Raw genomic sequence first — 24,249 nt, forward strand, 5'->3', positions numbered from 1 at the left:
CTATAAAATAATCTGATTTCTAAAGAGTAAATTTCTACTTGTGCTAATCCGATATTCTGTGCTTAAAATGAATTGTTTATTTTTTGTGTTTTGTGGTAAACCAACAAATATAATGTAAAAACAAACTGATTTTATTGTATTTTAATATTCTTTTAATTATTTCTTCAAGTAAATTATCATGTAAATATACACCTTTGCTGCTTTTAGTATCTCAGGGTCTCCCTATTTTCGCTGTCATCCATGTAAATTAAACACAAATTGAACCTTTTACACTCATTTCCCTTAACTTGCAATAGACTGAATGATTAATAAATGACATAGTCCTGTATTGACAGGTTAAACAACTGTTGGTTGCTATTGCTATTGACATATAGAGAACAGTGTATTTCTTTTTCACACATTGTGAAATATATTTAAAGAAATTTGCTTTTTAGTCTCCTCCAATTGTAATTGCACCACTGCACTTTTCTTTTACCTCTCTCTTTTACCATCGCGTTAATTTCATAAAGAGCAACACAGACTAAGCACAAAAGCGATCGCAGATGCAGTCAACATTTCTTCTGTGGCATTCTCTCTAAATCATTCAATACCAGTTTGTGTTTCCAAAGAGGTTATTTAAGGAAAAATCTTTTAAGGTTGGTTTCACTTGAAGTGCTGCAACAATGGGGGAAAAAACTAGGGATTTCGACACACAGCTGATTTTCTCTGACCCATTAATTTATATTTAATTAGTAACATGGTAGAGTCAATTAACTTGGTAGTCAGATATTCATGTTCACAGACACAGCTTGGGAGTATCATGGTCAGGTCAGACTGGTGTAGGTCTTAGTATGAGTAGAAAAGATATAAGCAGGTCACAATTCACGTGCATTTTAAACAGGGAATTTATGACAGCAATTTTCGAAAGCTGGTTCTGAATTGAATCTGCATATAGTTTGTCTGTAAAAGTTGGGTACAATAAAAATACAAAGATGTGCTTTATTTTAGGGTCTTGTTGTTGTCCAAAATCAGAAGGCCTTCGACCTGATCTCCCCCAACGATCATCTGCTTTGCAGCGAGGTCAGTTGCCAACTGTTTTCGACTCTTTATGATTCTTTTATTATTTTATTATTACAGATTTTCTTTTGTTTGAAGGGGACTTGGATAGATTAATTCACATGTCTAACGGTGTGATAATTAACTGACAGAAAGGTAGTAGACTGCTAAAGTGAAAGGCATACTGTGTATTTAAAGATTTGTTGGTAGTTCTTTTACTTTTGATTATTTTTTCTCCCTTCTCTCATCTATCTTCGATTAAGCTGATGAGGTGGATCATCAGTGAGATCTATATTGTTTGGTCACTGCATAACAGTACATCTACAGAAGAAAATGGTTGGAAACCATGGGAGCACATCTACTCAATGTGTAAGGTCGTGAAGGGTCATTTGCCACTGTACAATAACTATGGGAAATATGTGGTCAAGCTTTATTGGATGGTAAGTCACACATGCACATAGTACATGCAAACACATATTTACATATACTGTAGTCTGTGCATTTTGTAGACTTATCCTTTTTATGACAAAATTACTTTTTGGTCTGATCTTTATACTTTATACAAAACATAGTTAAAAACTCAGCTTTAGAAATATCTGCAGATGACTATGTCACAATATCCATTTGGCAAACTTTTTTGCGGCAGTGGATGACATAAGATTGCATTGTATTATTCAACAAACCATGGGTTGCACAAGATAGGATTGTAATGCACATGTACTGAGGGTTGGATGGGGAAGGGATGAGAAAGCCACTTTCACCCAGAGTTCATATCAATCAGTCTCACTGATCTGCCAAATGTGTGGGCTCTTTATACATTGCCTCATGAATAGGCTTAACAGGGGTCAGCTTCTTTCCAGAGAACAAGACTCAAGTTAGATATCTAGTGTACATCTAGAGAGGCGCAGAGAATTTAAAAGACTGATATAAAAATGATGGTCTCTTGACTCTTGCCTTGACAAACAAGCATGACACAATTGTAGGCAGCAGTCCTTGTGTGAAAGACATAGCATGCTAATAGATGATTGTTCAAATGGAATTAAGCATTTCCTCACCTGGTTCTCATAAGCTGCCCCCCCACCCCCCCACCCATCCCCCCCATCCCCCCCATCCGATTCTTCATTGTTTTTACCAATTTCTCTTTGATTCCTCTGTGCATATCAATTCTACTTTCCTTCCTCGCTTATTTCTCTCTTTTTCTTATTTCCTGTCCTAAAACTCATAAATCTCTTTCTCCCCTCTAACATTCAAACCTCGTTTTATAACATCTGCAAACACATCAAGCTCTTTCTTTAGATGATGACAAAGTGGAAGGAGAAGCAAGAAAGGGATTGTGCCTGTACACACTTTATATAGGTTTCCAATGCATTGGTACACTGTTCTGATAGTATGGCCATACAGCCGCAGTAGTCATATGCAATCGAGTGCCTGCTTTCACTGCTTTTCTTTACAAACAGTGTGAAACTCCCCCAGACGGACAGTAGATAGACCACAGATACGGCAAACATGTAACAAGCTCTGACATCACACAGGATGGTGATGTCAGAGCTGTCAGAGGTGGTAATGAGTTACACTTTGGGTTTTTAATAGAAAATCAACTAATTATGCTTATTGTGATGATCTGAGTGAAACCTGTGGAAATCTATGCCACTTGGTACACTTTTGTGAATGTGACTGGATGTCACCAGTCAGCTGGTGGTCATCCAGACGATGCATCAATGGTGCTTATGTTGTCTATGGACTCTGACACCCACATGGACCCACTCTGTTTGAAGTAATTATATGCTAATTCGCATTTGCCAGCTGCTGGTTGATCTGTAGCTTTTCTGTATGTACTGTTGAACTTTATCTTTAAGGTTTGCAATGCTATAGTTATGATAAGATATAGTGTTGTAGTATTTCTTTACTCAATGTGTCTTCCCCTGTTGCTTTCAGGGTTGTTGGAGGAAGATAACAGTTGATGATTTAATGCCATTTGATGAAGATAATAACCTTCTTCTTCCTGCCTCCACCTGTCAGTCAGAACTGTGGCCAATGTTGTTGGCTAAGGCTCTTATTAAAGTGGCCAACACAAAGTGAGTTACTGTCCATTCTTCAACATTTTATTAGCATCTTAGTAGGAGTTAAGAAACTGCTGCTATAGTAGGAGGTAAGGAGGTGCATTTCCTAGACTTGATAGGGTTATGGTTTTGACCCCCCCCCCCCCCCATTACATCATCTTCCAAGTCCAGTCCAAATCCCAAAGTTTTCCAAAGATGACAAATTATTCATGCTGATGTAAGAGGAAATGCTCGAAAAAGTATGCATCTGGAACTTTTCCATTTCATATCCATAAAAGTGTTTTTAAGGGAAAATTAGAGTTAATTTCCTGGCTTGTGCGAGTTTTAAACCGAATGAACTAAACACTTTCAAGCTTACTTATGCACAAGAGCCCCCACTAGTTTCTACATGACTAAACCGCAAATATAATACGTCTTTCCTAGGAACATAATTTTGACCAGATGTTTCGGTGTTCTAGGAACATAATAAGGGTAATGCTGTCATTTAATGGAAATGGTTAGTTGCAAATGTTGGCTGCGTTCAACATGGTGATAGACATGAAGTGTGTGTGTCTATGATGGAGCAATGTGGCATGTGTAAAGGTGGCTGTTTGAGTGTCCACAGAAGTTTGAGACCTAAGTGTTTCACTTATGGCAGGAAACAAAGCCGCCCCTTTGCTGATCAATGATTTATACATGTACAGTACAGAAAAGGTAGTTGTACTGAACTAGGGCTAACCTTTCCCATGTACCTGCTTGGGCAGAACATGTTTTAGTCTCTTTTAATAAAAATGCTGAATTTGAAAGCTCCTCTGCTTTGGTGTAAGTCGATTTTATAGTGAGTTTGTATTGTGGCATTACTGATCAAGTTAAATTGATTTCCCTTTCACGTTGTACAACTGTTGACTGACTAGACAGGTTGGCCACAATATCCCAAGAGGACCAATTAAAGCCATCTGTTTCAACTGAAATTTGTGGGTGAATGATGTACAGTGTATTTCACACACAGTTTTCAACATTAGTAATATGTAAATATCTTTACCCATACAAATTTGAACATGTAGAACATAATCTTTCCGTGATTGTTACCCAATTTAATGACACTAATATTAATGACTCTTCTGTGAAACAAGTATTTTTTTCCTGTGGAGTTAAAATGAAAAGTGACATATATCCAAACATTTTGAAGAATTAAACCACTCAAACACCACATGTATTTTGGATTCAATTTCCCATATTAAGACTATGTCATCAAATTCCATTTGAGAGCAGCACTGGACAACTATGTTGGAATAGATTTTCTATATTGTTGCATTTGTATTTTTTATTGTATTTGTATTTTTTATTTTATTTCCTATTGCGGTTCCTTTATTTTTTTCCTTTTTTTTTTTCTTTTTTTTTAGTATAGTGCCAGAGGCCAATGGGGAGATTGGAGACTTTACTTTTATCCACATCCTAACTGGCTGGATCCCAGAAACGAGACCTGTAACGTAAGATTTTCACTTGACCACTGCAGTCCTCTGTCTTACACATCTTTATTGTCTTTAATTATATGTCCTAATACCAGATATTGAATTTATTTATTTACTGTCTTTGACCAGTGGTTTTTGACATTCCTTCTTTTGGTTTACATTTATTCAGTTGAAACATCAAAGAAACCAATTATATATTCTGATATCTAATAGCTAATAGTTGTTTATCACAATAAAGGATGTGGCATTAAATGGCACTAACAACTGACAAACGGGGCACTTTTCGTTTCAGGTACACTTGCTAGCATCATGCTGAGAAGTGTATCTGTACCAAAACTTATAATTTGGGGGAATGACTGAGGTCTACAAAGGAAACAAGGAGTTATAAAGTATATAGGGGATATAGTATGAAGGAGAACGACACATGGGATGGAGTGGAGAATAACAATTGTGAAGCTTAATAATATTTTGAAAATAATAATAATTATTAATTGGTTAATGCCTGTAACAGTCATATTTTCTTTAACCTCTGCTTAGATCCTTCTACTTGGGAAACATGTGGGATTTCTTACAAGACACCATTCCCATTTTTACACACTCGGATGACAGTTTGCTGGAATCAAAGCCTCAGACTGTAGATCCGGCTGTAGAAAGAGAGTCCCCCATACATGATGGAAAAAGTCAGCTGCCAGGGTCAGAGAAATGTAAGGATCTCAAATGTTTTACACTCACACACACATATTTTATATATGTCTTGTACTATGTAAGTATTATATATAAGTATTATAAGTATTATATATATATTTGTATGTGAATGCAATGTATGTGTAAATCTCCCCCTTTTCTTCTCCATCTATAATTCAACTAGAATAGAGCAAGACTGAATATTTTATTGTCCTACAGAAACTTGTGCTCATCAATGATTCTGTTCTTTTATAGCAGTAGTAACACTGAAACATTTGCAACATTTATAGTATTGCTCTGGTGATTTACTTTAGGACAGTAAAGAATCCCGGTCTTAGCGCACTATTATGCCACACAGTTAAAGACCTCCCTTTCTAATCCCTTTTTAGTCAGTGCTCTTATTTCCTTTCATTTAAGCATCAGTTCCTGTTTTCACAGGCCTATGTATTATGAAATGTAGGGAGTGTTAATATATGTATAATGGATTTACAGAGGGCGGTGTGGCAGGGTGAAATAATTTTTGTTCCCTCAAGCCAGAGGAGCCTCCCATTTCAAGTGTGGTTATCTGATGAAAGCAGAATTGAAACATGTTCTTGAAGGTTTTGCAGCTCAGACTAGTTTCAAGTCATTGACATGGAGAAATAAAGGCTTTATTAAGGTGCTATTGCTATGTACTAGTAATTATAACATGCCAACCTTTATATCTTTAATCTGAATTATTATTGTCAACCTCTAAATAAAACCTGCATCATGTCTATTGGCTTTACCGTTACTTCCATAATAATTTGAAATAATACCTACAGTAGTCTATTTGTGTTTCTCAGGTATCCCAAATGTAGTGGTGTGTGCCAGCTACTACAGTTCAAATCCACAATACAGTCCACTTGTGTTTGACCAAATGGTACTGTATGTGTTCTTACAATTTGATTGGTACTTATACATATATTTATGGTCATTCCATACAAGTTTTGTATTTAACCCACACAGCTGTGAGATGTGTCTTTGCTTCTTTGTGTTTGTGTGGGGGTGCAGCCTAGTTCCCCAGAGTCGCTTCGTCAATATGGTCTCACCTTGATGCACAGCCATGTGGTTTTGTTGACCAGAACACGGGCATGCCAGCTAGAGCCGCCACCCAAACCACCACCTGTGCCCCGATGGAAACTTATCCGCCAGCCCAAGAAGATTGTAGTCACTGACGAGCCAAAGAGTGAGTTAGAGACAAGGAAGCAGAAAATAAAAAAGTTACAATTATATTTGGAAAAAAGGTGTTAAAGGGGAAACCAGGGTGAGGTATGCAGGGGAGGATATCAAGCAAACAGAAAACAAATTGTGACTTGAGGTGAATGTTATAAATACATTTAACATGAGTAGAAAGAAAAAGTGTATGTTAATGCAGATTTAGAACCTACAGCAGAGGACATACAGTACTGAAAATAAAAATGAAAATAGGAGGATAAGTACAATATTTCTCTGTTGAATAGCTGCTGGCTTGGCCATATCTGACATCAGGTGATCCTTGAGTGAAAAACAGAAAATGCAGTAAAAAGAGTGAGAACATGAAAAAGCATTCCTGGCATGATGTGAGATTTTTTTCTTTTTTTCTTTTTTTTCACAGAGCTCTCTTTGTCAAAACCAGAGCAGTTCATTGAGGTTGCCAGCCCTTTTCTCTCTTACCATGTCAAGAGCGGTGCTGGCGCCATCCCAGAACAGTGTGTACACCGCTATGATCTAATACTAAGAATTTAAATGTGATTCATTTCTGGTCATCTGGTTGTGTAGCCTCATAGGTCTTTTACTTTAATATAGGTAACTTGTGCTCTTACTTTGCTATGTAAGAAAACACATCTTCTTACTGTACCTCCTTCTCCAAAGCCATTTTTCCCTGCAAAAGGGCTATAACAGACATGCAATAGACATAGTGGTGAAATTTGAAAATAATGCCTAATAATAATTATTATTATTAAACAATACTTATTATTATTATTATTGTTAAGCTTAAAAAATGTAAGTATTATTAGTATTATAGTAGAAATGTTGCTGTGGTGACTTCCATCATCCTTTTATGTAATGATTCTAAATATGCCACTATCAGATAAGTATGAAGGAGAAACAGACATGGCATGGAGGGGAGAATAACAAATGTGAAGCTTAATAATGTGTGTATTTCATGATGTTATGATGCACACTGTATACTGTGTGTACATAACGTGACTATACTGTTTGCCTTTTGTGTCAGAGAGACCAACCAGGAGGCTCAGAGAAAGTGTACCGATGGATCCCCTCTGTTGTCCATTGCTGAGAGCATGGGGACTAAATGCCAAGAAGGCGTTGAGCCTGAATCCACCACTAACTCTCAAAAAGGCAATGACCAAATTGAGGTACAAGGATCACACTATGGATCACACATGGCCCAGGATCACTCTGTTTCTCCAAAAATTAACACCTCTCCTCTTTTTGTTATTTTCTTGTTTAATTTGTTCATTCCTTTTCTTTTTGCCCTCTCTCTGCTGTGTAAGTATGCGGTTGAAGGCTCGTCAGAGGGCTCTGTGTGTCAGTGACAACAAGGCTGCCATCCCCCAGTCTGAAAGTCACTTCTGTTGTCTACCAGCCAGGCCACTACTGACCAGGGGCACATCTGCTCTAAAGAGAGAACCAGCAAAGGAGGGGTTAGGGGGCAGCTTTAGAGCTGTGGAATCACACAGACAGACACAGACAAGGATAGAAACAAAGAGAGAGGAATAAAGATGCGGGCAACTGCATCAAGTAAGAAAGAAGAGGAAATAAAAAATGGAAAGAAAGTGACAGTTGGACAGGGAGAGATAAAAGCAAAGCAAGAAATGGGAAGAGATGGAAAAAATGAATCTCTGTTGTGTGTTGGTGAACAGGGTGCGTGGGTTTCACAGAGGAAGAGGTCGTGTTCTGTGCTGATGAAAAAAGCAGTGCAATTAGATGGTGAGCCATCAGTGTCTGTGTCTCCTGGGGGGTTCATTATTACACTTCACTCCTAGCGTACAGAGAAAAAATAGAGTTCATATTAATCGCCCTCTTGTGTAACTGTGACCAGTTTTAGAGTGGCTGGGCTAGAGCAGTATGGACACACTAATTTGATGTGTCGTTTGATGTGTGCACATGCTCTCGTGTAGATTAGTTTGTGTGTGCCACATTTATACTGGGAATGTGTTTCCATGTGATAGATCATGTGAGGGACCTCTGCATCCAGTGTGAAAGGGTTTGCTGTTTTAACCCTTCCTTGGCCAATATGGCCAACAGAATCCAAATCTAGATCCTAGATCCTCTATCCCCTCTAGCCTTCCAGTTGTGGAAAACTACACTTCTTTATATCCACTTTTGGTTCTGAGATCAGTGGATTTCATTGTGGGTGTGAACTGAAGCCACAGAGAAATTTTTCAACGTGACTTGGTAAAATGTTTTACATAAATAAGTTAGAGCACACTTCAGGGTAAAATTGGGAACATGTAGAGAGTCCCTGGGAAAACACAGACTTAAAGCGGGCTGTGTAAAATAATAAAGTGTGGAATTGAAGAAATATGGCCTCTTCCACTGATAAAGCTCTGTGTGCTCTTATTTTATGCAGGTAAGACAAGGATCTGAAAGAATGATATGCTGTGGATAAACAGGACATGTGGTGCCAGCTTGAGTCAAAGTTTTACGCAGTTTTATAAATACATAAACTTTAAGTACATTTTTGTTCAGTTTTTTTAGAGGTGGAGAAGACTGTGCCTCAAAATCACAAAGCCTCTTTTTGTCTGTCTGGATCTTTGGGTACTTATTTAAATAAGTGATGACTAACACACACACACATAGACACTCACTCTTACTCATCAGAACATCTTGGCTGGGGTTGCTTTGAAGTTACATGACACAAAACCATAATTCTTATTCAGAGCTGAGTAAACTGTTGGACATTCACCAGGATCTTTCCTCAAGGGGGCAATGTTTAAAAAAATTCAAATGGAAGATGTTTGTGCTGTACCGCACCTTGCACTTAATTCTAGTTTTATTATCAAAGCAACAGCACTGCCCTTTTCCAGACATTTCCTGCCTTGCTCAGACAAGAATGTAGTATCACAAGGACTTGATAATGGCTTATTAGCTAAATATTTTTCTTGTGCTGGGTAGACGACTATGAAATTAGAGCTGTTTAGTAATTCCCCTCTAAGAGGAATAACATGCTAAACAACATAATAACTCCTCTGATGTCACTGATGTTGAAGTAAATTAGAGCTGGTATTCCCTGTCGGTGTTTTTAGCAGGGGAGGAACAGCCCTTGTCACATTTTAACTGTGTCTCATGTCCTGTGGTGTTGAACAAGAATGGCGCAACACCACAGCTGGCATGGAATCACTAGAGGGTGGAGACATATCTCTGGCAGTGTTACTCTATCAGCAAGGCTCTGTTTATCTATCTCTCTCTCTCTCTCTCTCTCTCTCTCTCTTTTTATGTCGCTCTAGGTTACTGCAGAGGACAGAAAGAAGGACGATGATTACACCCCCAATGGTAAACGCGATTCCTCTGCAATGATGGTGGTTCTCTAGCGCTAAATGTAACCTGTATTTTATCCGTACACAGTGTTGCTTTACCCAAGGTCAATTATCCTCATCGAAACTGGGTTATTGAAAATAATGAATGTAGTAAAGGTCTTCATCTGTGCATCACCGTTTAATTAATGTGATTACAAGTATTTGTATCTCTGCCCTCCACTCCATCTTATCCTCCATGACTACATTAGTTGCTCAAGACAATCTGAAGATGGGACTGATATTATTCTTTATGACAACCGGCCAATTCTCTGCCTTCTCTCAGCCCCCGTTTAGTTGCTTAGTAACACCTCTAGTGTGCAGACCACCATTGCTCAGCAGCAGAGACACTGGCCCTTGCTGCCTCAGCTTTCTGATCAGACTGTTGCCTTGAGTAGAGCTTGGCGGCAGAGCAACTCTGTGTGTGTGTGTCTGTGTGTGTGCGTGCGTGCATGTGTATATTTTTTAGGTAGAGAGTGTGTATGTGTGCATATGTCTATGACTTTACTCTGGATGTATTTAGATAGTGGGAGTCAGGCAGTGGGAGTATGGATGTGCATGTGCGCTTACACTATGCCATTATGTGGGAGTTTGGCCAATTCAACTCAATGTGTTTAAGATAATAATTTGAGTCTAGGATAACTTGCTATGACTCACAAGAGGAAAGGCATTTTGTTACTCACAGCATTTTGTAATGGGAGATTTTACAGTCAATTTTATATCCATTTGCTATTATGCATAGCATGAGAAGAATGAGTCAACTCGAAGGCTACTCAGCTTGATATGGACACGTTTTTCTTTTATTGAGATGTGCAGATTTGTTTTAGCAATAATACATTATCTCTCAGCTTATGCAACTGTATATAGAAACATGTTACATTGCAACAACTGTTAAACCCAACAAAAATGTTCATAAATATATTATCAATATTTATAGCATCATTAGCAAGGACATTATCACCTAAAGAGCGAATTTTCCATCCAGATTGTGCAGAAACTCTACCAAAGGAGTCTATAACTGAGAAACACTCAGTTCCTGTTGAAACCATCCTGCAGCAGACCTGGGTGGACTTGGCTGACTTTGCTAAATGCTTTCAGTGAGACACACATGCACTCACATTCAAAAATATGTACGGTATAAACAAACTTTTCTGTACCAATAGAACTATAGAGCATAAACAGTTTTTAAGGCCCTTAAAAGGATGTGATCACAACTGTAATTTCCTATATTAATTAAGCTCAAAACCAACTGGAATTTATTTGTGTTTTTTTCCAGGACTGTCTTTGTGTTCCATAAACCACAGCTCTACCCACATCATAGCCATACATCACAGTTTGAGGTACAGCATGTATCAAACAATAAACCAATGATTAATTTCTGTATGATCAGTCTCAGGTTCGGTTTTGTTTAACATTTGCATTTATTTTCCCATAAATGTGTTTTGGGCTTGAAAAATATAGGGATTTGCATGGGATAAATATGTTTTACTAACTTTGTTGTTGTTGTTTCCGACAGAGCACAGTTGTGTCCAAACCTGCAACAGGAAGCAATAACACTGGATTGTCCTCACACTCTCGTACCATGGGATCCCTCCATGTGACATCGGCTGTATCAAGTCCTGATAATTCTGAAGTAAGCACAAACACACACACAAACACACACACACATGGATACAGAATTACAACCAAACCCTAAATTTGCTATGTATTGTTGAACTGGGACAACACAGTTGTATAGTGGTTAGTACTGCCAGCTCAGAGCTATAAGGTCCCAGGTTCAAATCCACCTACCAGCTGCTGCTGGAATTTATTGTGGCGTTTTTATGTTCTCCCCATGATTGTGCAGGTTTTCTCCCACTGTCATGCTTTGTCTTTTTTTTAAATAATAATAAGTCCACCCTCTATTACTGTATCCATCTTCTCTCCCTATGACGTTTTGCTTTTTCATTCTTACTTGGTTTTTCTGTGTATGTGTTTGAACTGATAACTGAGGCCAGTGTATCTCTGTGTGTGCATGTGTGTTTCTCCCCTAAGTGTGTATTGTTGAGAGGCACCTACTACTTGTGTGTGGACAGCCTGCAACCTTCCCAGATCCTCATCAATTTCTCTCCTCTGCTTCTCTGGGGAGATGCAGCTAAGGAGCGTAAGGATTATTTATTTGCACATAGACACACACAAATCCTAATAAATGCTGTGTGTAAAATAGTATGAATGTTACATACCTAATTGTGATATTCACCTGTGTGGTGTATGATTAATACACTTTTTCTTTCCCTATAACACTGAATAGAAATGAAAATGCCATCAGCTTCTGATGTCAAGTCCACAGTGCTCATGGTCCAGCCGTACCACTTTAAGCGTCGGAGGTGTGAGCTGCCTGTTGTCACCATTCAGACAACCTCATCCAAGGCGGCCATGCTTAGCTTAACTCCAGGGTAGGACACCATTAATTATTCACTCTTCTGTCCCAACTTAATGTCTACTTAATACAGAATATATTATCTCATTGCATTATTATATATTCTATAATGCTTATCAATGTACACTGTTAGGAAGGTTATGTATGTAATTAAAATAATATCCTCCTTCACATTTTATTTTTTCCATAGTCACATTTACATCTCACAACCCCACATTACCTTAAGCACTCATTAGCATTGCACAAATTCTGCGAAGGTTAGAGCTTAATTCCCATTATGAGTACTGTGCCTGCCTTAAGAATCCATGAATTTTTCACACAGCACCTTTGAGATCTTTCGTTCACAGGCAAGAAAGATATAAACATTTCACTGTTGAGAATTTCACATTCATGCAGAGATCTGCTTAAAGCTGTCAAGTGAGCAGAAGGTATGTGCCTACGTCACATGCTCTGAAAGCAGTAAAAAGCATCTGTCCCAGTCTCTTAACCAGTCTATTAATGGGTGCTACATGGCCTAGAAGCAGAGGGCCTAGTTTCCGGGGTCAGGTGCAGGTATGCAGCAGTGCAATTACCACTGAGGCACAGTCACAAGCAGCGTTCAACATGCATATGTAACATTAGATTATGCCCTTAGCACTTTATCTAGGGGATGATAGCTGATACGTCTGTGCCAATGGTTCATCATTTTTAAAATACTTTCACTATTTCTGCTTCGACATTCCTGTCAACTTTCAGCCTGTGTGTGACCCTGTGTGCTTTTAACCATCCTCTAACATACTGTACTCTTATTATTAGTTTTAAAGAGATTGTTATCTTCCCCCCTTTGTGATTTTGTTCTTTTTTTCTCCATGTAAATTTTTCTTGGCACCTTCTTTTCTCTCTACCATGCGTAGCCCCTTTTGTGTGCTGTTCTCTTCTTCTAGAGCTGTAGCCCACCTCTGTCTCCCTGCACATTCATCTACTGTAGTTAGGCAGTGATGGCTGAATTATGTAAATATGGCTCCAAGGAAGTAGGCTTTCACTCTTTCAAGCTTAACAAGGCCCGATGAACTCAGCTTGGTGCTTGGCAAAGAGGACGTTAAGATATTAACTGTTTAACCCATTCAGCATTACTTAACAGAAACATGGTTCAACTATTAAGACTAGAATCGGATTTGGGGTAGGAGAATGCACTCTTGCTTTGGGCATTTTCTATCTGACTATGTGGTTACCATTTGCAATATTGTGCATCTAAAGGGTGTTGCAGCAGTAGCAATTTATGGGCAGTTTGTGAACGTGTGAATGAATAGGCTTCCTATCTCTTTGAAAGGTCACAGGGCAAAAAGGTTGGGAACATTATTTTTAGAGTAAAAGTGTGCAGTAAACCTGGATAATGTGCACCTGTTGTTAAAATGCTTTCTCTCTCTCCTCCAGGCGCCATGTGTTTTCCTTTGATACAGTGGCACCCCTGGGTTACCACATCCACTTGTTCAGTAAGACACCTTTTACCTTTGGGGATGAAGACACCATAATGTCACAACTTACCAAGGTGACTGAACTCTGTGATATTAGGCAGTGAAGCCTTTGTAAATTTGAGTGAGGTTAAGGTTAATGTTTAATGGTAGAGGTTAATATAAATGATGATATGCATTTTGATTTATTAGTGACAATACACAAAAATGAAAATGCTCTGAGAGCACCACTGAGGTGACTTGAAATCAAAACATGAAAAGCTCTTCCAAGGCTGCACATGTTTCGGGTAAGAAATCACATTAAAGGTAAATTAAATCAAGTTAGCATTGTATTTGTAATTTGGACATACGGAATCAAAAGGACAGATAAGAATATCTGCAACATAATTCATAAAAATAATGACATTAAAAGTATAGAGGAGAGCTCTTGTTCTTGCGTTATACTTTTAAATAAGGCTTGTTCTAACTTCTGTTTTGAAAATCAAATCATATTAGTAAAACAAGTCCTCTGCATTCTTACTTTTTTCCAAGCTTACTTTTTCCTCCAAGTTTAGGTGCTGTGGTGGGTCCATATGTGACAAAAACATGTTTATTATCTACTGTTTCAACCACAGTCCAACACAGTTTATACAGTGTACTCGAAGCAATATATCGTAATATAAACAATCAATATGTATTGGCCCTAATGTAATTTACCAAAATGTGGTGGTGTTCATATCTATTTAACTTGCATTCAGTTTACATTGCAATAGTACACACATTTCAGATTTCTGCTTGTAATTTCCCTCTTTTAACAGGAAAGCGCTCGTTTCACTGCACAAGCCTCGTCCATGATGAGGGCCCTGTACAGGATGGTGACATCCTTTAGTGATGAGCAGGACCAGCTAGCCGCTAGAAGGACCCTAGAAGAAACTCACTATCCCCAGTGTATTAAAACCACTGAGGAAAAATGGGAACACCACAAGGTAGTTTGCATATTGTAGTAAACACTTATAGATACAGTGAATAACTCACCCTACTTTATATTTTAATAATTCTTGTTTTTTTTTCCTAAGCCATGCATCCAATCTAATAAATATACACAGTTTGATTAATATGAGTCTAACAACACCCATTAGCTAGACAATATTGTAGTTTTAAAGGTCATCATAGACCTAAACAAAGCTTCTCATGCACAGTTACACTGATTTAAATCCTAAAATTCTATATATCTGAAAACTGTTTCACATGCAGGCACAGATATGGTATACAGCACTGTATATGGTGTGCATGTGTGTGTTTGTTTGGGTATAGGTGTTCAACTCTGCAGTTTACCACATGCTGTGTGAGGCACTGGGCAGGGAGCTGACAGCACAGGAGCGGTTTGCTGTACTGGCCCTCACTGCTGATCCCACACTCTTGGCTACAGATCCTGAAGAACACTCCACTACGTGTATGTGGCTGCCATTGTGTGATTGAAAGTTTTGTATGTTTGTCCATGCACGATCATTTGCACCAATACATAAAACAAATGTGAATGTACATAAAAATATGTAAAAATGATTGTCACAGTTTTACCACTTTTTTTAAATTGACACAAGAGTAACTTAATTTAAGAAGAAAATACTTTTCTCCTTTTTTTAAAACCTGTCATGCATTGTATGGTGTTTCACAGTTATATTTTGCTATTCGCCCATAAATTTAAATATTTTCCTTTTACTTTGCTGTTAAGTCGATGCAGAGTCAAAGCCTCCAGAGAACTGGAGAGACAGGCATCCGACAGACAATGAGGTCGAGGCAGTCAGTATCCTTCAGGCCGGAATTAAAGGGCACTTGGTGCAAGAGATTCTTGAAGCCTCAAAACCTGGTAAACACAATGAAAATGTATCAAATAAAGTGTCATTTTTCATTTGATTTGATTGTGTTTAAATTAAAAAGCTCAGAGCTTTTAAACCTTAATTATACTGTTAATTGCACCAGTATTTGTAGTTTCCAGAGCAAACACTAGAGGTGACAAACTGGCCAGATATATATACATAAAAGACTTGTACAGAGTGTATATAGGGATTTATGTGGAGCTCTTTTAATGCAGCATCTACATGAAGTACTATATTGTTGATGGGATTTTGCTAGATTTTTGTATGCTGTGAAAATTTGACTTGAGCATAATAAACATCCAAAATCTCCACATTAATATAACCCATCTGCCAGCATCAATGGAACATATTGATGGTGACCAAGCTTAACAGCTTGATTTCTATGAGATAGGCCTCTATGATTATGTTCACTTAAAATTATATTTATTTACAAACCAAAGCATAAAGTGAAGCTTTTAGTGTGGCACTTAAAGTAATGGCAAAACACCAGTCAATTTGAAAAATGCTGCCCATCTAACTAAACTTTGAGAAGCCAATAATTTAAAGAAAAGGAAGAAATCGTAGTTTTTTATTTTTGCCAAATTTGACAGTAAATTTGTTTATAATACTATATATAATGATAAAAACACTTTCCTCACTCTGTTCCTCTTTGTATTTGTCTTCCCTCCTTTTCTGTCTGCCTCTTTTTTGGATATAAAGTTGATAGGAGGTCTGCATCTTATACTAGCCAGCCTTAGCCCCATACTGTATATTGGTTGAACTAATGGAGTGTGAGATGTGAAAACATATACTATATCATTCTAGAGCCTCTGCAGAGCATTTCTCTTACCCATGTGCATGAACATGCAGTCCACTTACTTATATACATTAATTAATTAATACATTTTTTTAAATCAAAGCTTCAAATCAGTCTGTGGTTTCATGTATGAAGGGAGCTATTGTCAGCATGCAAATCCTCCCTTCCCAATGAATGATGCTAAATTAATATATGCACTACCATTCAGTTAAATTTGTATTCTTGTGTTTGAGAGCAACATGGATTATTGTTGTTTAATCTCTAATGTTTGCTGGTTATGTTTTTCTCTGTCTCTCTGTGTGTGTGTGTGTGTTTTTCTGTCATCCAGGCACAAAGGACAACCTCAGTGCATCTAAGATCCTTTTAGACATGTGGCCGAAGGTTAAATCAGATGCAGACAAACATGCTGTCTTCTTGCTTTGGTAAATCTATTTAAAGAACTATTTATCTATAGCATAGGCAATGCCTCATTAATGCACAAGATATTTCATTAAAATGCTTTGTCTTTCTGTGTTGAGAGTTGTGATCCAGCCACCACTCCCTAGTCTGCATCTAGTGAAACTAGAAAATAATGATCACTGGCAACCTTAATATTGTCTGGTTATCAAGCAAAGTTGACAAACTAAGAGATATTTGCTTTGAATTAAATTGATACAGTATGCCAGCTCCAAATCAATCAGACACACATGTAAAAATAAAAAATCTCACAAAGCTCAGAATTACCTTATCGATATCATTGATCACCAGACAGACAATATTATTGTATTCAAGATTTAGCTGTATGTTATTTTGATGTATGAACCCACACTGCTAATAATCAAGCTCCTTGACAATAATCCTATGGTTTTCACCTAAAATTGCTCTAGAATCATGTATGTAAAAAATTAAATAAAATAAACCCACAAATAAACACAAAGACTGATTAGCACTGTTTCTGAAATGTGGAATACTGGTTTCCTATGCACTATGCACCTTACTACTTGCATAACCAACAAAGCCAAAAGTGAGATACTTATCCCTCTGAGATATTTAAAAATTTAATAGCTTGTAATTCTTATAATAACTGTCACTAGTTGGTTGGATTAGTTAGTTTTGAATTTTAGCTTTTAGATTTAATTTTAGGTTTCCTGATCAAATAAACCTTAATGTAAACTAACACACAATACATTTTGTAAAATACATAACTGCAGTGCCTGTAAGTGAAAAATATATATACAAAATTTTGTATGCTTTATTTCCACAAATGTAATTATGTGAGTGAATATAAAAGCTACAGTCCAGTGCCAATGCTGTGTTCATGGTATGGCATGCGTTTAGCCTCTCTGTTGCACCGCATGCCCAGAATCTGCTCCCTCTCCTGGTTGTGACGGCCTGTGGCGGCCAGGCGGGGAGCATTTTCCACATTGTGTTCCATCTTTTCCCAGTGGTACCATCTGCTGTTTATCCTTTCCTTGTTCCAATCGGCTAGCAGCGTCTGCCGAATGACCTGCTGCCTGAGGAAGTACAGTATATGTGTGCATGTGCACTGAGAGCTTGGTCAGTATGTGCATGGAGTTTAGAATAGGGGTTGGTTGGTTGGTTGGGTGTTATGAGCTTCTGAACATGCTTTTTTTAGGTGACAGAAACATCTAATTTCAGTCAAAGTTCTTACTGAGATGTAAATACATGTACTTTTCTTCAGTGTAGTTTATCAGTTGTTCTCTCCAAGAAGTTTGAGAAAATTATTTTTTAATCTTTAATTTTTTCGCTTTTGTGTTTTTTCCATAGTTATATCATTGAACACTCTGAGAGGAAAGATGAGCTCTACCCTTGTCAGCAGGATGAATGGACCAAAATTACCTTTGCTGATTACTCTGTCCCTCTTCCAGACACAACTAACTCCTGGGTCTTAGTCTTTAGGTTAGAGAACATTGTAATTTAAAGTTTAGCTTTGTGGTTGTAAGAGATCCCCGTCTAGATGGCTTGGGAAATTTTGTGTGACTGAACTGATGCTCACTCCTTGCCAAATACCATAATATTGCCATTGAGCAGTGCGCTCAGCTCTGCACATACTATTGGAAACTTTTGTGTTAGTATATGTTTACTTAATATTACATTTCCAAATTTTAACAAAAAACTGAAAAAAATATTTGATATTCTACTCAGACTTTTGTGACTTTTGCATTTCACTCTATTTATTATGTGCAAAAAGGGAAGTGTTCCACATTCCTAAGGAGATGCTGTTGCTACCAAAGGTCTATTCCCCAATTCCCAATAATCTGCTGCACATCATAAATAACGACACAGGAGAGGAGTTGGAAATGATTGCCAACAAACCAGCAGACCATGTCTATAAACCCAACAAGGTCTGTAAAGGCTATCAACCCTAACACTTCAAACTTTTCTGTATTTGACATATTTGTCTGTAATTATGGTACAATAGCTCCCAAACAATTTTTGAAAGAAAAATGAAACTTGCTCCTTTGTGCTTGTCCCTGTCTGACACATACTCTCTGAAGATAAAATACATTAAGATTTAATTATATTGTCTCTGTCTCTGGCTTCAGCTTGGTTATACCTTTGTAGCAGAGGCAATCACACCTGAATCACTTCCTGTTGGCGCTAAGTGGAGAATGCGCTTGATTGGCTCTAGGGAACCCCTTCCACAACCTTCTCATGAGAGGCCATCCAATGTGTTCACAGTGAAGGAATTTCGGGATTATTACATTCCCAGTAACAAACACCTTATATGTCGGTAAGACACTCGTTTGATGTACAGTGCCTCGCAAAAGTATTGAAAATTTATTGAAAGTTTATGTGGTAGACCAAGGCAAAGTGGTACACAATTGTGAAGTGGAAAATAAATATCTGAAACATGTGACGTGCATCTGTATTCAACCCCCTGAATCAGTATTCTGTAGAACCACCTTCTGTTGCAATTACAGGTGTAAGTCTGTTGGGGTATGTCTCTCCCAGCTTTGCACACCTTTGCGCAGAGAACAAAACTTTTGCACATCGCAAAATCGCTTAAGCTCAGATTGGATGGAGAGCGTCTATGAACAGCAGTTTTCAAGTGTTGCCACAGATTCTCAATTGGATTTAGATCTGGACTTTTAACACATACATATGCTTTCTGTAAATCATTCTATTGTAGCTCTGGCTGTATGTTTATTGTAGTTATTTATTGGAAGGTGAACCTACGCCCCTGTCCTCTTAGTTGTCCCTGCTGAAGAAAAGCGTCCTCACAACATGATGCTGCCACCACCATGTTTCACAGTGGGGATGGTGTGTTCAGGGGGATGTGCAGGGTTTGGTTTCTGCCAAACATACATGTAGCATTTTTGCATTTTGGCCATAAAGTTCAACTTTGGTCTAATCTGACCAGAGCACCTTGTTCCACATGTTTGTTGTGTCCCCCACATAGTTTGTCACAAACTGCAAACAGGTCTTCATATGGCTTTCGTTCAACAATGGCTTTCTTCTTGCCACTCTTCCATAAAGGCCAGATTTGGGGAGGGCACGACTCGGCTGCTTCTTTGATTCATGCTCTCCTTGTCCGGCCTGTCAGTTTAGATGAGCATGCATTGGTAGGTTTTGCAGCTGTGCCACACTCTTTCCAGTTTCCGATAATAGATTGTTAGACGCTCAAAGCTTGGGATATTTTTATAACCTAACGCTGCTTTCAGCAGCCAGCAACTTTATCTCTGACCTGTCTGATGTGTTCCTTGGACTTGATGATGCTGTTTGGTCACTAATGTTCTCTAACAAACCTCTGAGGGCTTCACTGCACAGCTGTATTTATACTGAGATTAAATCACACACAGCTGGACTCTGTTTACTAATTAGGTGACTTCTGAAGACAATTGGTTCCACTGGACTTTAGTTAGTAGTATCAAGGTAAAGGGGGCTCAATACAAATACACGAATACACGCCACACTTTTCAGATATTTATTTGGAAAGAATTTTAAAAAACCATTCATCATTTTCCTTTCACTTCACAATTATGTACCACTTTGTGTTTATCTATCACATAAAATCCCAATAAAATACATATAGTGTACATTTGTGAATGTAACGCAACTAAATGTGGAAAACTTCAAGGGGTATGAATACTTTTGCAAGGCACTGTACTAATTAATATGTTAGTAGAATTGGCATCATAGAATTAAATTGTTCAGTTTGAATTACTTGTTACTGTTTTTGTATCCTAAAAATAATCCTCATAACTAAGTACTTACTGTATGATCAGGACATTGTTAAAGATAATCAACAATGACTATTTTTTTGTTTTTTGCAGTTACTCTGTTCAGGTGACAGCAGATGTCCTTGGAACAGTTTACTTTCAGACTTCTCATCCAGATGTATTTATACATCTGTCCATTCTGGATCAGGAGAAGAAAGTGGCTGGTGAAACCGGGAAAGGCTTTGTGATAATTCCTGTGTTCTGCTTCCTGGCCAACACGGGTAAGTGGCCATTAGGTTTACTAAGTAAAGTAGGTGACAAAGTTACATTTGTAGTACTCTATGTATTTTCATATATGAGAATTTTACAATAGCTGCAAAATCAACACTCTACAAAGTACTTAACAATACTTACTTAAAGGAATGTAACTGTCACTGTTTGAAGTTCTACACCTGTCTTAGTTTAGGTTTTTCTTTTCAGTTAGTCTATGGACATACATACATACATATTCTATAGTAGTTACTGTAATAAGAATCCTCAGACTTTCAATCCCACCTTGTTTAAAAGTTTTTACAAACACATACAGTATCTTTGCAGTTCTGCCACTGCAAGCTTCCAGTGATAATATACATGTTTTTGCAATTCATTTGTGGATTTTGCTGCGTTTGTTTACTAATGTCAGAGATAGGAAGAGGGTTCAAACTAAAGCAATGGAACTGCCTTAAACTCTTCAAACTATCTGTCAGGCCAGTGAAAAGCATGCTTTTGAGACTTACAGTAAGTTAAATTAAATCAAAATGGGCTGTTAATTTTTGAATAGTGATTTGGTTAAAACAGGTTTTTTAGAGTAATTTAACTCACATAATCAAATTTGGCATGCATATTTGTTTTCTTTAAGAAACTACAGGAGAAACTGGCCTTGATTAATTCTTCTAAAACACTAAATAGTTTGACGCTGGGTTAATCATTCAGGTTTGTTTAGGTTTCCACTTGTCTGCAATGAGTTTCAGCTCATTGTTGTTTCAGCAAAGAGACACATGTAGTGGTGTATTAGTTTTGTAGTGAGTGGCAATATTAGTTAATTTGACCTGCTCCTGGATAGAGGGTTAGTTTACTAGTTTAGTCCAATCAGCAGTAAAATACAGACAGGCAGCTGAAGCACTATGCAGAAGAGCTCATCAAGACCAGGCTATTAAACTCTTTACTCTGCTTTTTAGTTGATGCTTTTATTAGTTAGAAAAGGACACAGTGCTTTTCTTTTCCCGTATAAGGATTTACAGTAGTTTAGTGTGTGTCTTTCAGTTGCAGCATCCAGTTACAGAGATGACAAAAACCAGAAAGGATTATCCACCCAGGACAAGGGGATCAAGGTGGTAGATGTTCCCCAGCAAATAGATGGGAAGGACAATACAGCTGGAAAATCAGTCCCCTTGTCTGACCAATACCATCCTCCCACGGAGACTATGGTATCACTGACAACTGTCTGCGTGGTCTGTGTTGTTACTCAAACAATTTGCAGATCTCACTAATGTGCACAGATACACACACACAAACAAATATACATACACATACACACACGCTCCCATTTCATTTTTCCTCTCTGTCTTTTTTACCCACTTGCTTTCTGCCTGTGTTCATATCAATTTTTCGCTAGCAGATACACATAACACCTTACTTGGAGCCATGCACACTTACTTACACACACCCACCCACACATTATCTCACAGACAAAATTTGCAAGTGGAGAGCAGTAGAAAATATAATGATTTGTTGTTACTATGTAACTTACCAGTTCCAGTTACCAATGACTTGTGCATGATTTATATTCACCTTTTACTTACTGTAAGTAACCTTTTTTGTGTCTATTGCCAAATTATATTGTTCATACTATTGTCATTCAAAGCCCCCCAACCCCCCCCCCCCCCCCCCCCCCACACACACACACACACACACACACAGACACACACACAGATTGCACAGTGTGCATACAACTGTGAAAATCAGCTGAGGTTTATTGTTTTGCTGTGATGACTGTAATGCATTACTGATGATACAACTGATGATTTATTGTTTCCTCAGCAACTGCTGTCACCGCAAACCATTCCAGTGCAAATGTGTTAAAAAGACTGTGCTTTTTAATAAAGGCCTCTGTAATGGCATTATCAGTATTAAGACAGATCCGATCCGAAAGATCAACAGCAGCCCAGAATAAACAGCTATTGATCAGTACAAAGCATATTGATCAAGACCTACAACATCGGGTCCATTATTAAGGTTCTGCACACCACACATATTGGTACCAGTGGATTAAAGGCTTCTATAGTTTAACCCATTTGAGACTCACAAGAGTAAACGTATGAGAAAACAACAGTGCACTTTCTGCAATGTACATTTATTAGACGTAATTACAAATACAAACATTAACCTAGAACTGTTATATATGGCTAATTATTGGTTTTTAAAGCAGCCCCTTGGATACATTCAGCTTTTTCTGTTCAGTGTGTTAGGAATGGGAGTTACTACCCCTGATATTATCTTAGCTAACAAGCCCTCTGCCTCCTCTCTCCCTTTGTGAGAAACATGTGCTTGTGTCAGAGCAGACAACAGCAACAACAGTTTGTTGTTATTTAAGATCTCCGTGTCTCTCTGAATTGCCAGAACTAGTTAACTTTACAACTGCCTATTCACATTAGAGCATAGATGTACATTCATATTCAAATAACATTGGTGCCATCTTTGTTGGCAGAAGCGGTAGAAATTTGTGTTTGGCTTCCATGACACTTAACTCTTTTGCAACATTACGTGTCAGGTTTAAAACATTTTGTGATACTTAGCACTAATATATGTTCATTCATTAATTAATTTGTTTGATAATCTGCAAGTGTTGCAGGGAACTTGTTATCAGAGTTTAAATATCAGAAATATAAAACATTACCCAATTTATCAATGTGTATATATCCGAACTTCACACAACATCCCACATTTACTTTATACTGTATGTCTTTTTGGTAATTTGTGTTTCTTTGACATTGTAGTTAAACTTTGATGCGAACATTGACTTTGTCTGTCTGTGTTTCACAGGGTCATAAGTATGTGGTGCAGGCAGAAGTACTTTATAAAAGCTGGGATTTGGATGAATCTCAGCTGGCTTTTGTTCATAAGCTCAGAGACTTGGAGAAGAATGAACTGAGAGGTACATTCAGAACATAACACAATCACAAACACCACACCAACCAGTCAACCACATTACATATGTACCTAAAGTCAAGAGAGGAAGGCAAGTTGCTGTTTATTCGATTTGTTCGATTTGCTTCCCTTGAAATTTTAGTTAATTTAACAGTAACACAAATCTTGATGTGGTCAGTATAAACATCTAAATACTCTTTATGCCTAGCTGAGATTGCCCCCGTGTATGCCTATAGTGGGTCATGAAGAAATTTTTTTTTTTTATTGCGTCCAAGAGATTTTACCACTTAAGCCAACAGTTCTTAATTGATTTTTTTAATGTACCTACTATGTTTGTTTTTGCACTGCGTGTTTTGGTGTTCAGTGTGAAATGAGGCAGATACACAAGCAGTGTCACAGGCTGAGGCAGACGTTGTTTGTTCCCTTTTTCTAGCCAGGGGCCTGTAATCACAACCCTGATAAAAGCCAAATGAATACAGCTGCTTTTGCAGATCAGATTGTGATCTCTTGTGCCCACTGGTTGTTGTTGGAGGCAATAATCCTGTCCTCTGCCACCAACTCTGCTTCTATGCCTTTAATCATGTTACACAAATTGGATCGATTGAATAAT

The 24,249-nt window shown here is 37.9% G+C and overlaps 1 protein-coding gene across 2 annotated transcripts in view; it reads left to right on the forward strand.

The window, feature by feature from the left end:
* adgb (androglobin) overlaps positions 1-24,249 on the forward strand; it is a 36,326-nt gene that overhangs the window by 1,876 nt on the left and 10,201 nt on the right. The window contains exons 4-29 of one of the 2 annotated variants that reach the window (XM_067482770.1): positions 988-1,059; positions 1,299-1,475; positions 2,971-3,110; positions 4,478-4,564; positions 5,084-5,250; positions 6,055-6,131; positions 6,263-6,437; positions 6,846-6,939; positions 7,467-7,608; positions 9,703-9,748; positions 10,754-10,865; positions 11,045-11,108; positions 11,285-11,401; positions 11,803-11,911; positions 12,059-12,203; positions 13,601-13,715; positions 14,436-14,603; positions 14,932-15,070; positions 15,350-15,484; positions 16,619-16,712; positions 18,058-18,189; positions 18,482-18,635; positions 18,837-19,024; positions 20,568-20,734; positions 21,756-21,919; positions 23,535-23,646. In XM_067482770.1, coding sequence (XP_067338871.1) covers positions 988-1,059; positions 1,299-1,475; positions 2,971-3,110; positions 4,478-4,564; positions 5,084-5,250; positions 6,055-6,131; positions 6,263-6,437; positions 6,846-6,939; positions 7,467-7,608; positions 9,703-9,748; positions 10,754-10,865; positions 11,045-11,108; positions 11,285-11,401; positions 11,803-11,911; positions 12,059-12,203; positions 13,601-13,715; positions 14,436-14,603; positions 14,932-15,070; positions 15,350-15,484; positions 16,619-16,712; positions 18,058-18,189; positions 18,482-18,635; positions 18,837-19,024; positions 20,568-20,734; positions 21,756-21,919; positions 23,535-23,646 — 3,292 coding nt within the window. Of the gene's footprint in view, positions 1-987; positions 1,060-1,298; positions 1,476-2,970; positions 3,111-4,477; positions 4,565-5,083; positions 5,251-6,054; positions 6,132-6,262; positions 6,438-6,845; positions 6,940-7,466; positions 7,609-9,702; positions 9,749-10,753; positions 10,866-11,044; positions 11,109-11,284; positions 11,402-11,802; positions 11,912-12,058; positions 12,204-13,600; positions 13,716-14,435; positions 14,604-14,931; positions 15,071-15,349; positions 15,485-16,618; positions 16,713-18,057; positions 18,190-18,481; positions 18,636-18,836; positions 19,025-20,567; positions 20,735-21,755; positions 21,920-23,534; positions 23,647-24,249 lie in introns of those variants that run through there. The other variant, XM_067482771.1, reaches the window with a different exon arrangement.

The sequence above is a fragment of the Channa argus genome, chromosome 17, assembly GCF_033026475.1.
Source record: "Channa argus isolate prfri chromosome 17, Channa argus male v1.0, whole genome shotgun sequence".
NCBI classification, from domain to species: domain Eukaryota; kingdom Metazoa; phylum Chordata; class Actinopteri; order Anabantiformes; family Channidae; genus Channa; species Channa argus.